This window comes from Cervus canadensis, chromosome 1 (assembly GCF_019320065.1).
Source record: "Cervus canadensis isolate Bull #8, Minnesota chromosome 1, ASM1932006v1, whole genome shotgun sequence".
In the NCBI taxonomy this organism is placed as follows: Eukaryota; Metazoa; Chordata; class Mammalia; order Artiodactyla; family Cervidae; genus Cervus; species Cervus canadensis.
The window spans coordinates 11336295-11352210 of record NC_057386.1 but is presented as its reverse complement, the minus strand read 5'-3'; the positions used below and the strand labels follow the sequence as shown (position 1 = coordinate 11352210).

Genomic DNA, 15916 nt, shown 5'->3' with positions numbered 1-15916 from the left:
AACCACTAAAAGGAAGGATGGTCGCCCTAACTGAGGAAGTAAGACAGGACCCAGGACGCAGAAAACGCAGTCCCAGGCTGGAGAAGGGTGGTCCATGCATGCACAGCCCAGCCACTGGCCCTGGGGGTGTGGGGGGCGCCAGGAGGCAGGTTCCAAGAGGGGGAGAAGCAGCCAGGTTAACGGGACCACTGCCAGCTGGGAGGAACCCCAGAGTGCAGTCTCGGGTTTGGGACTGAGTTCATGATTGTAAACTGACAACTATGCAAATGAAGGCAGGTAGTTATTAACTCTAGGAAAAACAAAGCTGTCAAAATAGTAATGAAAACCTATGGACCGTAGTTCAGGAAAAAAAAATATCACTCAACTGGACTTCATTAAAACTAAACATTTCTGTTCTAAAACTACTGTGACAAAAATGAAAGGCCAACGAGTCTGGGAGAAAATATTTGCAAAGTGTATCTGACAGAGCTGCTGCTGCTGCTAAGTTGTCTCAGTCGTGTCCGACTCTGTGCAACCCCATAGACGGCAGCCCACCAGGTTCCGCCGAGTACTTCTACCTAAAACACTCAATCAGAAGACAAAACCCCAACCAAAACAAGGACACAAAGACCTGAAGAGACATTTCACCGAAGAAGATAAACAGCAAACAGCACTTGAAAAGATGCCCGAAGTCATTAGTTCATAGATATGGAAATGCCCCAAACTGGAAACAACCCAGATGTCTGTCAACAGAAGAACGTATAAACAACAGGGCACGTCCACACAGCGGAAACTACTCGTCATGAAGGCAGGATGGTCTGGAGGTGTGTGTAACACTGGGATGACTTTCAAAACAATCATGAGATAAAAGAGGCCAAACTCAAGAGAGCACAGCACACACTACACAGGTCAATTTATAGAAACTCCAGCAAATGCACGCCACGTCTCAGGGCAGAACGCACGACAGTGGTTGTCTGGAATGGGGCGGGCATGGAGCGAGAGAGGCAGGAGGTTTTCTCCGGGGCTGATCACTACCTGGGCAGGTGTGTGCTACCTGGGCAGGTGTGCACTCATGTCTGTCTCATCAGGCTTCCATTTCAGACCTGCTGTCTGCTGTGCTGTGGGCAGACTGTTCTGAGCTGAGGGTTCCCGCCAGCACCGTACAAAGGCTATATTGGGCACTGATTAAAGCAAAAGTCGTCATTGTTCTCTTGGGTGGGGAGAGAGGAGTAATATAAAAACGCTAAATCCAAATCCTCTAGAAAAAGATTCATTAAATAATGTCCAAAATTAAACAGAAGAAACAGCACAAACTTGCCTGTTTACGCGTATGGAAGCAAACACAGGCAGACAATATGTAGGGCTGAGAAGTGGGCCTCAGGCATGTGGGGGGCAGGGGGACTTATTTTTAAACCCGCGTGTGTGCTGCTTTAATAAAAATTCAACCCCGACCGTGTGACTCAGCAGTTCCCCTTCCAGGGATATATGAAGTGTCCACACACATTTGTGCTGACTGCTGACACCAACAGCATTGAAACTGGTCAAAATGTGGAAACAGCCCTGATGTTCATCAGCTGGGGATTGGAATACTACTCCCTTGTGTAGACAAGGGAGTATTATTCAGCCATAAAAAGAACAGAGCTGACACACGCTACAACACGGATGCACTTCGAAGACACCCTCTTCAACTGAAAGAAGCTGGAAGCAAACGGGTCACCAAGGGTCAGTGCTTGCTTTCTTCTGTGTGAAACATCCAGGCAAAGCCGTGGACACAGACACCAGGTCAGCGGCTGCCAGGGGCTGGGGGAGGGGGAGTGACTGCTAACGAGGATGGCTTGCATTTCTGGGATGAAGAAGTTTGGGAATGAGACAGCTGTGATGGCTGCACAACTTCCTGAATATACTAGAAAACACAGAGTTGTACACTTTCAGTGGTAACCGTATGGCATGTGAATTATGTCCTGATAAAGCTGTTACCTAACGAAAAAACTGAGCAATGATGTGAGAAGAAAGGCACGCTGGTCTCTGCCTCCCCCCCACCCCCCAACTTCCTGATATGGAGCTCCTAATCCCGTTATCTCCTGGTGATAGCAACGTCCTTTGTTCCAAAGAGGCAACTCTGCCTGGGCTCCTGGATGGGGGCTGGTCACCAGGAAGACCCAGCCACAGCCAGCATCAGAAGTAGAGGCCCCACCCCATCCTCTAGGACAGGGGCTGGAGGCTGAGCTAACAACTGCTCATGCCTGGAAACTCCTTAAACACGGGGTTCAGATAGCTTCCAGGGTGGTGGACACACCCACATACTGGGAGGGTAGGGCACCCCAACTCCACAGGGACAGAAGCTTCTGTGCTCGGCACCCTCCCAGACCTCGCCCTGGGCACCTGCTCCTCTGGCCGCTCAGCTGGGTCCTTCATGACATCCTTAAGACAGTAAGCCTGCCCCTGAGTTCTGTGAGCTGTTCCAGCACACAGCCAGACCCGAGGAGGGAGTGGTGGGAAGCCCGTTTGTAGCCAAATCGGACAGAAGTGTGGGGAACCGGGGACCCTCGATTTGTGCCGGCCTCTAGGGTGGGGGGGGGGGCAGTCTTTCAGGACGAGGGTCCGCACTGACACCAGGGAGATGGTGTCAGAAGTGAGCTGAGCTGTGGGACTCCCGGCTGGGGTCCTCAGACACTGGAGGGCTCGCTGGTGCTGGAAAACCCACATCTGGTGTCAGAACTGTCGTGAGTGGAGTAAACAGGGTCTCCCCTTGGCTGGCGCCTTCCTGGACATACACAGTGGGAATTCCCATTTGGTGACAGACCCCATGGACCACAAACCCCTAGAGAGATTTCAAGAACCCACAAGTAAACCAGAAGTTCCCAGATTCAGGCTGGAGCCCAGACAGCAAATAGACTGGTGGGAGGAGGGACGTCCCTCCTGCAACGCCCAGTGTGGCCCCCGCCCCCTCCATGAGCAGACTTCATGGCAGGAGCCTGCCATCCGCTCACCAGGCCTGCTGTAACAACCCCCAAGGACTTCGGCGAGGGGAAATTCGAGAATCTCACGCGGATTTGCACATGTCCACCCTCACTCTGGGGCGTCTCCTCCCGGCCACCACAATCAACCATGATAAGAAAGTGCCCCTCTCACAGACAGGAGTTGTGTACACACACACAGGCTCATACTCAACACCCAAACTTCCTCTGAGGAGCCATTGCTGGGAGGCCCAGGAGCACCAGGCGGGGCCCACAAGTGGCCTCTGAGCTCAGAGCCAGCTGGTTTACAGCCATGACTGGTCACCAAGGAGTTCAGGCCTCCATCCACCCAAACATCCAACATGTCACCAGCCAGGCCAAGCCTGCAGGCCTGACGTCCAGGGCAAGTTGGCTCGGCGTCCCCAAGAGGCCACGAGAGTCCCTCTAGAGCTACAGAGGACTTCCCCGCTGGCTCAGTCAGTAAAGAATCCACCTGCAATGCAGAGACCCAGTTTGATCCCTGGGTCAGGAAGATCCTCTGGAGAAGAAAATGGCTACCCACTCCAGTATTCTTGCCTGGAGAATCCCAGGGACAGAAGAACCTGGCAGGCTACAGTTCACAGGGTCTCGAGAGTCGAACACGACTTATCAACTAAACCACCACCACCTAGAGCTGGAGAGCTGGAGAGCTGGAGAGCAGCCAGCTCTTTAAACACTGAAGGCCCACATCCAGGTGAGCAGCCAGCCCCCATGAGGAGTCTGGCCCTGGCCACTCACTCTGCCTGCCCTCGTCTCCACGGTCGCCAGCCCCTGCTCCCAGCCCAGGAAGGTCCCGGAGTTGCTTTGGTTTTTACACTGGCCTCAGGAAAACCCAGATGCTGCTGCTGCTCTGCCAGGGTGGCAGTCAACACACACAGCAGGGCTGCCAGGGACGGCGCTGACTCAGGGCTGGGACGGTGGGGCCAGCTGGGCCACCGTGTCCTCAGACAAGGGAGTGGCAGAGGGTACCACAAAGTCCTGTGGTGGACTGGCCCAGCTTCCAAGGCAGGATGGTGTGAAAAGTCTGAAGGTGGACTGCTGGCGAGAGTGGGCGGGCTCTGCTGAAGACCATGTGGTGGGCAAGACGCAGGCACCTCTGGGAGCCAGAATGAATGGGCACACAGAGAAACCAAACGCCCTCCAACCTGCCAAGAACCCGGGGTTGCTCTGAGGAGCCCACGGCTCTTTACATTCCACATCGTGTGCCTCGATTATAAAAGAAACATGAGCTCCTGTTGGAAAGGTGTCAAACACAGAAAAAGTGGAAAGAAAAGAATCACACCCAGAAACTCCACTTGTTAAGCTTCCGGGGTCTCCATCATGAGATAAGCATGCTCCCGGGGTATTTTTACAAAATCTGGTCACACCATGCCAAGGTTGTGTACCTTTTCTCACTAATTTTTACACCAGAAACGTTTCCCCACACCATCAAAGGCCATCACCTGAGTCCACCTTTTCACATGGCTCCTCTATGCCAGCCAATTCAAGTTTTGCCACAAACACCTATAAATGTGGATCTGCCTGTCTACTCATCCCCAAACCACGCTTCTAAGGGGACCTGGAGCCACCTGGTGCACCCTATGCACCCCACAGCCCTCACTAGCTCCGAGGGCAACTACTGTCTATTAGTTTAGGAAGTCCTTTTTTACTGGACAGGGAAAACACGACCCCAAATGAAAGAAGGACAGACACAGGGTGGGGTCCCTGATCTGCCTGGGGACACCCGACTTCAGGGACCTCCGGGGTCTCTGCCACATTTCAGGGTCTTACCGAGTTCTTTGGAGCCCTGGCTCTCGCTGGCCAGCTCGCCCATCTTCACCAGGGCATCAAAATAGCCTTTGGCAGCATACGTCACACCTAAGAGGGGAGAGGAAGGGGTGGTTACTTCCCTCATGAGGAAATTACCACCTGCAGCACCTACTCGGCCACCCTGCCCGCCTGCCACGCAGCTGCCTCCCCTGCGCCCAGCAGGCTCCAGCCAGGGCAGGACCTCTGCCCGTCTCTTGTTGATGTTCTCTTGTCCCAAAGCTGAGAGCACCTTCTCTAAGGACTCAGTGTGCTGTTCACGTCCAGAGTTAATCCAGTCAAATTACAGGGTGCAACCCTGACCACAAGGCCCGGTGTCCCTGACGAGACGAGCACCAACCTCCGGGTGGAGACCTGCGAAGTTACTTCGACAGGAAGACCACCCCCAGCCAGCCTGGGCTGAGGGCTCTGACAATGTCCTGTGTCTCAGGGTTGAGCCGTGCAAGTGGGAGTGAGTCACACACTCAAATCAGGCTAAAGGCAGCAGGCTGGGGGTGGGGGGTGGGGCCTCACACACCACCTCCCACGGCGACTTCTGCTCAAACCGGAGGCGGACCTGACTTTGCGGGGGATTTCGACGGCAAGCTCCAAGCCAGCTGACTTCCTGGGACCAAGCCCGGGGGCTGCTGCCCAGGACAGAGCTTCCTTCAGGAACTCAAAAGACCCTTCAAAAACCTTGGGAGTGTCTACAAACCCCTTCATCGGAGGAGCCCCCTCCACACCACCCTTCAGGCTGGAAGGAGAACGAGGGCACCTCCAGAGTGGGGCCATGGGGAGCATCCACCATAATTACAATTTCTAATCAGTTTTCTCCAGAATCCAGTTAGGGGCTTATAACTGGGCACTCAATCAAATTTTATTTAGGTAGTTTTCAATTAAGTGCACGCAGTCGGGAGCTCGTGCGGGCTCCGTGCCCCAGGGGCTGGAGTGCCCGCTGCTTGAGCAGGGTGGGCTCCTTGGAAGAGACAACAGGAAAGCCTAGAGAGTCCCGGCCTGGCCTTGGGGAGGCCAAGGGCCGTTGAGGGGCTCTGTCCCTTGGGGAGGTCCAGGAAAACAGGGAGGGGAGGACGCCTTCAGACCTCCTCCCACTCCGGTCCACACAGAACTCATGGTGGGGTGATGATGAGAGGCCTGGAAGGAGGCGTGTGCCTCACATCCAAGCAACTAGGGCATGTGAGCAGGAGCCCAGGTGGGCCGTGATGGGTTCCCCCAAGGCCGACGACCTGCGCAGCGGAGAATGAAGTGACGTCACTCCAAGAGAAAGCCCACAGGGGTGAGACATGTCCTTGGATGTTTCTTTCAGGAAATGAACCACTATCGGCCTGAAACGTGCTGGCTGACCCACCCACTTCCAGAGTTGGCCGTGTCCACGGTGTGCACAGAACATCACGGGCCTCCGTGGTGCGGCACCTACGGCCTACACCCTTGCTCAGCCATGTCGGGCTTCTGGAAACATCTTTGTCCGTCCCTCATCAGGGCCTGTGAAGCTGTCCACCTGCTCAGACATCCTCACTCCCACCCGCAGGCCTCACCTGCCAGCGCCTTCTCGTAGTTCTTGCCCATGGCGATGAAGTTCCGCAGGCTGGGGTTGAACTGTTCCATGATGGTCTGGAAGAGAGCAGAGAACAGCATTAGGGGCAAGACACCTGGCCGCTTGGAGGCCTGAATGGTGAGGGGAAAATCACGCAGGCATCATACGTGGGTCGAGCCCACGAAGCCACAGCCGGGCTTCGGGTCCAAATTGCAGCTCGGTCCCTGCTGAATGTCCTCTGACAAGTGACGTTCCAGAGCCTCGGTACCAACACCTGTACAGTGGGGGAAAGGCCAGAACCTGCTCCATCAGGGCCTGGCAGATCAAACAAGTGAGCATGTGCAGGACGCGTGGGGCCATGCCCGGCATATAGCTGGCACTCAGACACGCTGCGCTGAGGAGCCATTACCCCATCTGGCAGGGCTGAGTCAGTGAGGAAGGCCCCCAGCAGGCCACACACAAAAGGCTCATCGCCGCCTGGAGCCCCCTCCCACCACGATCTTCACTCAACACATCAATTACCAAACATCAGCTCTGATTAGAGCAACGCGCAGCCTGATTGCAAACACCGCACGATGAATAAGCCAGCAGCTCTGGATCCGCGCACCCGATGGACTCAAGTCTTGGTGCCAATAGCACCAGTTCTTAGATTGAAGAAATCAGATTTTCACTGCGAAGGCCAAATAAATGTTTTAATTACGAGGCATAAAAACAGGCGCACACAAACAACAGCCAAATGTGAGCTCCACTGGGTAATGTGCCCTGACGGTCGGGTGCCAGCCCCAGCCAGCGAGAACACCGCAAGGGACTTTTAAGAAAACCCTGTCTCAGCCACATCCCACATCTCCGGGTCAGTTATCGTGATGTGCGTCTGATCTTTCCTGAGGGTAAGAGACAAACGCCGCCAAGGAGGGGAAGTCGCCTGGCCCTGTGGGCAGACCATGGAGGCCCAGGTGCTTCTGCATGAACATGGGCAGCGCCAGCCCCTGCCCACCTGGCACACAGGCAATCCCAGCCCTGCTCTCCTCCATGTTCCTGGCCCTCAGTCAGCAGGACCAACACAGATTCCAAGGAGGGCTGTGGGATCACACCCAACATGTGCCCCAATTCACAGGGCAGGTGCACCTTCCTTTCTGGACAAGGCAAAGGGATGGGCACCTGCCATGTGCTGCAGCAGGGCTGAGGCACACGGGGGACACAGCAGTGACCCAAAGGACCAAGTCCTGGGAGGGGAGACAGGCCCACGTCACACACTGGGCAGGATCCCACACCCAAAGAACAGGAGGGAAGGACACGGCTCAGCCCAGAGGGGACACCGGGGAGAGAAGCATGTTGTTGAGAGAGGAGGGCTTCAGGCAGGTGCGTGTAAAGGCCCCGAGGCCAGGGCCTGCTGGTGTCAGGCACAGGATGGCAGGAGCCAGGGAAAGGGTGGTGGGAGGGAAGAACAGGCAGAAGTGGTACAGTAATGGCCAACCCCCCAGCCTCACAGCCCATGGTGGGGACGCCTCTTTCTCTGAATAGGATGGGAAGCCAAGGGTCCATCCGAAACATTTCAAAAGGAAATGTACCCCTTGACTGCTCCAAGGAGACCAGATCGTAGCCAAGACTACTCAGATGCAGGCCACCCCTCAGAGCTGCTCAGAAACCTAAGAGGTGAAGGTTCAGTGGAAAGTTGGCCCCATCACAATGAGGGACGGAGCTCAGTGGTCTGGAGACCACTCTGGTGGAGAACCTGAGTCTAGATTCATCCAACCCAAGAAGAGCCTTAGAGTCAGAGCAGGGTGTCAGGTAACAGGCAGTGGATGAGGGACTGGCGTCCAGGAAGGCTGCAGAGGGGCCCCAGGTTAGACTGTCTGTTGAGGGTGCACGCACAGGCTGGCTGAGCCCTCCACCTCGCTGCTCAACACCACCCGAACCTGCGTTGGGGCAGAGAAACGCTGGCGGGTGCATGTGTTTGTTTGTCCAAAGGAAATGGACCTGAAGCAGAGTATAGACCTAGTGAGGGTAGCTTCTGACCCCGATTCTGTGTTCCAGACGTGCACACAAGTGAGTGTGTATATGTGTGTGTGTATGCGTGCAGTTTCAGTGTAAGATGTGTGTCTCACTGCAGTGATAGGCATGGAGCCGAGACAGAGCCCTGGGGTTGGGGACCTGTGAGAGCCGACCTGGGGTGCAGAGCTCTAGGACCACCCCCAGGGCAGAAGAAGAGGCTCCGCAGCTCCCACCCGGAGCCCCAAACATCCTGAGTGACAGCAAAAAACAGCCTGCGGCCGCCCAGGCCAACAGAGGGGGTCACCGCAGCAGCCCGCCCACACCCGCCCAGTGACACATGGGGACAGCCGCCAGGTTTCGCTTCCTTAGTGCAGCAGCTGAGCTCATGCACGAGGAATGTGGGTGCGAGGGGGCAGGGCAGGAGGGGCGCTGGGGTGCCGGCCAGGCCACCTGGGCTGGGCACTGCCTGCTCACACAGGTGCTGCTGACTCGCCTGCCTGAGGCAGGGGCAGTGACCTAAACGCTGTGGGGCTGGGGAAGCAGGAGGCCCTCCCGCCCTGGCCGGAGAGCTGTCCTTCCAGCTCCTCACAGACACCGCCCTCGTGGGAGAGCGGGCTCCCAGCTGCCTCCAGGTCACTGAGTGCTCAGAACTGCGACCACCAGACACAGGCCAGGTCCAAGACCACCTTGTCCAGAGGGACCCTGGAGGCCTGAGAAGGGCTCAGCCCCTCTGGTGGGGCTCCTCCCTGTGGGAGGCGGCCCTCTCAGAGCCCGAGCCCAAGGTTGTCCCAGGGCTCAGGCAGACGCTCTTGGACCCAGGAGGCCATGCTGTCCCCAGGCCTGTGACAGGCCCAAACCTACCCTCAGAGACCTGCAGTGGGACCCTGGCACCCCCACTGCAAGTGAGCGCTCCCCTAACTAGGGGCCTGTGCAGCCCCACCACACATTGCAGGGCCCCGGAGGGGCAAGTCAGAGGCCAACAGAGGCCCGGTGAGCCGGCCAGGAAGGCCCCGGGGCTCTGCTACCTGTTACTTTTTCAGAAGTGAGGGAATGATGGCGTCGTTCTGTGGGACTTCACTGGAAGGATGGAGGGAGTTGAGATTCAAACCCACAGCACGTGCCGGGGCTGGAGATGGGAGCTCGCTTCCTTGCTGATGCCAAAGGGCGTGTGCAACCGAAGTCCAGGCCAGGAGGGCGGCCTCCTCGTACACACCTCTCTGTAGCATGAGGCCAACCTCACGCCTGTTGTGGAACTCAGGGGCGCTCAGGAGAGGCCCTGCATCAAGATCACTTCCCTGCAGCCAGGACAGAGACCCAACGACATGGCAATGACCAGCGCCTTCTGCAAACTCATGCCTGTGCTGCGCAAGTGAGACCAAACCCCTTCAAGTGTGGCGCTGTGGCACACGGCGACCGGGCCTGCCCCCTCGCAGGGGTCCTGGGCTGAGTGCCACATTCAGAACCAGCATCTTATTTTACTTACTCCCTGGCTGGCTCAGGATCTATAAGGTGCCAGCAGGGAGCGGGGCTGCCACGAGGGCTCCCTGCCACCCCCACTGCACACACGCTCCAGAAGGGTCAGGAAGAGAAGGGATCCCTGCTAGAGACACTTGCGAGCTTGGCGCAGTTCCTGGTGGCCCTCTTGCCGAGATGTCACACAGCCCATGTCCCTGCCACCTTGCGGTCCCAGGAATCCAGGCCTTAAGGCAAATCTCCAAGGCAGGGTCAGCCCCGCCCCCACCTGGGGCCCCCCAGCCCTGCATTTCTACGGGCGTCAGTGGGAGGGGCCAGGCCCGGCTGCATGGGCAGCGTTGGCAGGTCCCCAGGAGCCTTCCTGCCCGGCTGGCTCCTGGGCATCCCAGCGCCTGCGCAGTGACGCCGTTTTGACTGACTTGGGTCACAGGTCTGCCCGGCCAGTGAGGACAAAGGGCAGCAGGACAGCCCCATCTCCACCTTGGGGTCACGAGGAGTGAGGGAGCTCTGCCAAGGGACTGTGCTCCGGCTGTGCCCGCGCCCAGGGTCCCCCACTCGCCATCTTGGGGATCCTGTTTATCCCTCAGCTCTGCCTCCTGGTGACAAACCCTTCCAAAACTCTCCTGGCAGGACCGCCACAAAGAGCAAAGCTTCTCTGCTCAGGGAAGTGATGTGCCTCCTGTTTCCCCTCCAGTTCTCGTGCAGTCTAGGAAGACGGGCCCCGGGGGTCCCGTGTGTGCACGCGTGGGTGTGTGCATGTGTGCTGCGGTCAAGCCAGGCTGCGCCCTCCCTACACACTCAACCTTTGGAAGGAAAAACTCAGGCAATGAGACCACACTGGACTCCACCAGTGGCCTGGGTCGGGGGGGCGGCCTTACACCCTCATCACCCCGAGTCCCCACTGGACTGGTGATGGGTGCTGCTGTCCACTTTACGGATGGACAAGAGGAGGTTCAGGGAGGCTAGGAGCCAGTCTTCTGGGTCCTGGTAGAGCCAGTCCCAGCTTCAATGCAGGTTGGCCACACAACCCAGCTTGTCCCACTCTCCATACGGGCCTTAGTGTTCTCCAGACGGGCCACCAAGGCAGGCAGGATAGAACCAGGTGCCACCCGGCAACTCGGCCTGCCCTGGGCTCCCTTAGGAGCCACGTTCTAGCAACATAATGGCAAAGGCTGATGCCAGGACACCTGGTGCCTGCCTCATCCACTCTCCCCAGACACACGGCCTCAGCCTCCAAGGGGCCTGACTACTCCCGAGCACCGGCCCACACATCCTACCTCTGTCACAGGCAGAACAGGCACCAGCTTTGGGGCCAACAACCCACACCCGGTTGGGTGTCACCATCCACGCTCTGCTGGGGAAAGCTGGTGGCATTCCTCAAAGGAGGCTGTCCTCGCCTGAGGCTGCTGCCCCCCTCCAGAGCACCAACTGGGTGAGGCTCTGGGCAGAGGGCCCGGCTCACACTGAAGGAGGGGTGGGGTGAGAGGGGCATGAGGGATCACCCTCCTGAGACAGAGAGTCTGGCCTCTTGGGGCAGCGCTGCGTGACTCCCGCCTCTGCTCCCCTACGATCACTGGGACCTCTGTCCTGGGGACCTTCCTCAAAGGAAGGAAGCCAGCTGGGGAAGTTCCGAGAGCGCGGGGAAGGTTTCCTGGAGGAGGCGGGTCTTGAGCTGGAGCTCTCTTGGCTTCAGCCAGAGAGAAGACGACAATGGGTTTGCACTTGAGAAACAGCGGACGCGGCGGCTTCCACTTCCACATGAAACGGCCTGAGGGGAGGACGGGAGAGCCAAAGCTGGCGGTGGCTGCAGGAAAGGCTGCAAAGGAACAAGAACACACCAAACAGTGCTCCACAGCGCCTGGTTTCACTGCAACGGCGCCAGGCTCCCCTCCCCCCACGTCCAAGAGACGCCCCACGGAGAAGAGCCCCCACCCGACATGTGCATTCTCAGCCCAACAACCTCCAGGGGGGCATGGGCCAGGGTCCCACCAGGGCAGGGAGCGGCCAAGCTCGCCACAGCCTCCTGAGGAGGGCGCCCGCGAGAGGACCCGGCCTCAGGAACCAAGGTACCAGGGCTGCTCAGCAGCAAAATGGAGGTTCTCAGCCTCCATCAGCTTTTGGGGAAGTCACCAGCATTAGAACAAAGTGACAACTTGTGTCTTGGACACGGAGCCCAGAGTGACACCGGGGAACACAGCCCGTTACCCCTGTGGGCCCTGCGCCTCAGGCTAGGCGACACCAGGAGAAAGGCCAACTCGGGCCAACTCTCCTGTTCCGAGTCCAAGGGTGGGGGAACGGAATGGACCGTGCAAGGTGAGGAAGGAGCCGCCAAGCTCTCAGGGCCCCCCAACCCCCCTGCTCCCTGCAGGGACCAAGCATCATCACTGACTCCTAGGGCTGAGGATACCCAACTCTCACCCCAGCTCTCTCTCGGGACCTGGAACCTCAGATGCCTCCAGCCTGACCCCTCCTGGAACAGGTCCCGGGGGCAGGAAGCCCTAAGTGGGCTCAGGCTGGGGAAGGGGTCCAGTGAGCACTGACTGGGGACCGTCCCACTGGGAGAGCCGCCCCCACAGGAACTGGACAAATCCATTAGACCAGGAGTCGCAGAGCAGGGTCCAAACACAGGCCCCGCCAGCCCAGCCACTTCCTTCCTATCCAGAGGCACCTCTGGCCAGTCCTGACTTGGGTGGGGCACGGCCCAGTAGGCCCCAGACATCTTCCAGTGTCCAGGCCCAGCCATACCTGCCCCAACTGCTCGGCCAGGCCCCAGGGCACATGCCTTCCAACTCTTTCTGTGCCGGGTCAGTGCTAAGCTGGAGTCCAGGCTCCCCGAGTCACTTTCACGGCAAAGCCAGCGTGCTCCTGGGAAAGTCCTCACAGCGTTAAGAACTAAGAGCTGCCATCTGACTGAGTAACACGGAAAACCTTCAGGGACTGGAAACACACAGGTTCCTGTGATTCAGACAGTAGCACCCAGGACAACCCCCAGGTACCAGCCTGCTGCACCTTTGGGTGGGGGGCCCACAACTGCCTGGTGTCAGGGACTGAATTCCTCCCCTAAAGATTCATGTGTTAGGCCCAACCACAGCATCTCATTGTAAAGACGCCCTCCAAAAACAATCACCAGGGACAATGCAGGTAAAAACGAGGTCATGGGGATGGACCCCAAGTGCACAGAACTGCTCCTTCTAAGAAAAGATCAGGACACAGACACACAGAGGGATGACCATGTGAGGACACAGGCAGAAGTCAGCCTCCACGGGCCCAGGAGGAACCACCCTGCTCACACACCTGGATCCCGGCCTCCAGGCTTCAGATGAGACACACCTGTCTGTTGTTCAGGCACACATGGTGCTTTGTTTGGCAGCCCGAGCAGACCCAATGGCTGGACCAATCCCCGCTTGCCCTGTGAAGACCCAGCCATCAGTTCTCTTATCGTTTGTTTACTGCTTGACTGGTTAGAACATTCCAGGGCTGCTGACCTGTCCTTGTCCCTGGGAAGGCTCTGATCTGAGTTTCACAGGGCTGGGCTCCTTGCTGGATGAGGAACCTCAACGAGCAAGCAAGGACACAGCCCCGGACGCTCTGGAGCTGTGCTCCCCTTGCTTCCTGCCTTCCTCCGCTGGGTGGAATGAGCCAGCCCAGGAGGCTGTCGTGCTGGCGGGAACACAGGCTCCTCGGCGCCCGGGAAATCAGACAGCAACAACAGAGGCCTCGCCTGGGCCTCCCTGCCCTCACCACGGACTACCTGCTCCTCCAAGAACTTTCCATCCTGAAAGCCTAATGCTCCCTGTGGCCAGGAAGGGTTCTCTGCTCCAGCTAATTGTGAAAGAGAAAATGGTGGCACCTGAAGCCCGCAGGACTCCCAAGTGGAAAAACAAAACAGGTTTGAAGCCACAGGGCAGGCCTGGCTCCAGCTCCAGCTCAGTTGAGCACCCGGGCTGGGCTGGGACACACCGCTTCACATCTCGGAGGCTCCTCCACACGCTGGGACGCCCAGGGCCCCTCGTGAAGCAGCGTAGAGATAAACAAGGTCACACACACCACTCCCAGCATGGTACCTGGACAGAGTGGCCCACTGAAGGCTTTTCACAATCATTCAGGATTACCAGCCAACCTCAAAACCCCAGGTGGCCAGAGCACCTCCGCCAGCACAGAGCCAGAATGAGAGCATGTGAGACCGTCCGGGCCCGGCAGCCAGTCTCACGGTCCCCTGCCTGGTGGGACCTGTGCAAGAAGCCTGCAACCAGGCCACCTGCCTGGACTGAACTGCGGCCCCGGCTGCCTCCCAGCTGTGACCAGCAAGGTCCTGGATCCTCAAGAGCAGGGCTGGCCATGGCCTGAGCGCCATCAGTCCCCTGGAGTGCAAACGACATGACTTCCGTGGGAGGGGCAGGAAGGAAGAAATGGAGGTGTGGACAACAGATCGCTTCTGCCAGGCTGTCCGCTAGGTCAGAGGGGGCTCCACTGGCCCCAGAGTGGGCTCAGAGGAGTAGTGGGTGTAGAGAGACCCCTGGTTCCCTCCACCTGGGCCACATCAGCGACACTTCGGCCTTCACTACACCCCCTTCTTTGAACAGCCCCGCTGGAAACAGCAAAGGCCACTCTGGCTCAGCAGGTCAGCTCTGCCCACGCTTGGCTCCTGGAGACACAAATGCCCTGCTGGATGGAAGTCTAGCTCCCAGGTGTAGGGGCATGCCCTCTCTCCTACCAAGCTCCCACCCTCATTCTGATGTCAAGATGTCGACTTCTTTCACAGCACAGACACCTGTGAAATCCTAGCAAGTTTCACAACCCGTTACGTGTGTGTCATCACCCGCATAGGCCTGCCTGATGGCTGTCCCTAGCTTGGCTGAGCGGAGACGTGACGTCCACACACCACTTAGCGACTAAGAAGGAACAGAGATCCTGGCTATTGTGGGGGAAACTTCTCCGATCAAGGAACAAAATGTCAGCAAACAAAGTGGCAGAACAAGGGTCTGAGAGCTTGGAAGGAACTCCCCCACCCCGCCATGACCAACACCTGGATGGCCAGAGGTGGGGCTCAGGGGATGCTCTGACATGAACAACTGTGAGCTGAACCAAAGCTCCTTAGAGTCAGACTCTGAATCCAAAGAGGTTTTAGGAAAATCTTGCCAATTTATTTCATGTGCATTTGACATACAACTTTTAAAACATCTGTCCAAATAATTCTAAAAGAACTGTTTTCATAACTAGAAAACCAATTTCCCAAGCAAGAAAAAGACACTCTGTTCCAACTGGTGGCCCCGACTCCTCCTTGTGGTCCAACCACTCCCAGGGCCTCACAACTCAGGGTACTCGCCATAGAGGACACACGGCCCTCTCACACACACCCTGAGGGTTTGCAGGAGGCCCTTTGACTGCTCACCTCACAGCCCAGGGCGTCAGGGCATCAGGACAGGCTCTACCAGGTCCCGGTCAAGCTCTGGAGCCGCAAGGGAAGCCTGGAGGGATCCACGACCATCCTGGTCACTGTGCACGCCCCATCAGCGAGGCTGCACATGACCAGAGCCAGGGGGAGAAAAGGCAGGAGCCCCCTGGACATCCCACAGGCGTGGAGGACGAGACGAGACTTCCAAGGCAGAGAATGGCTCCTGCGATGAAACTTGGGAGGAGAGGCCAGAGGCAGCTGGAGGTGCCAACCTGAGACCCCACTGCCCTGGGCAGACAGAAAGGGGTCCTGTTGAAACCCACTGGACACTGAGTCGCAGGTGCAGATCCCCTGCCTGCCCCCAAGGTGTGCAAGGTCACCTCCGAGAGACAGGATGCCCTGGCTCTCAGCATGCCCTGGCTTCACACCACCAGCTGTCCCCTTGGGTCCTCAGGACACAGCAGCACCAGGTGCTTCTGGCTAATACCCTGGCCTACCTTTAGGCCCTGAGAAGGGACACAAGCTTGCCACCGCCTCCAGAACCTCCAGGGGTCCTGGGCTACTGCCTGTGGAGCAAAGAGCTGAGAGACCAGACCCACGACCAAGACGGTCACAGCGATGCACACACGGGGGCCCCAGAACCAGAAACGAGTCTCAGCCACTACCAAGCACTGACACACACATGCCAGCCATACTTCCGGGGGGGGGGCCCACAGTCAGGAGCCACGTGGGTCCTAAGTCACC

The 15916-nt window shown here is 57.9% G+C and overlaps 1 protein-coding gene across 5 annotated transcripts in view; it reads right to left on the bottom strand.

The window, feature by feature from the left end:
* Positions 1-15916, bottom strand: part of BAIAP2 (BAR/IMD domain containing adaptor protein 2) — a 63763-nt gene that overhangs the window by 42807 nt on the left and 5040 nt on the right. For 4 of the 5 annotated variants that reach the window (XM_043462915.1, XM_043462933.1, XM_043462941.1 and 1 more), the window contains exons 2-3: positions 6314-6389; positions 4746-4832 (exon numbers count right to left, since the gene is read on the bottom strand). In XM_043462915.1, the coding sequence (XP_043318850.1) occupies positions 4746-4832; positions 6314-6389 (163 nt within the window). Of the gene's footprint in view, positions 1-4745; positions 4833-6313; positions 6390-11054; positions 11470-15916 lie in introns of those variants that run through there. The other variant, XM_043462945.1, reaches the window with a different exon arrangement.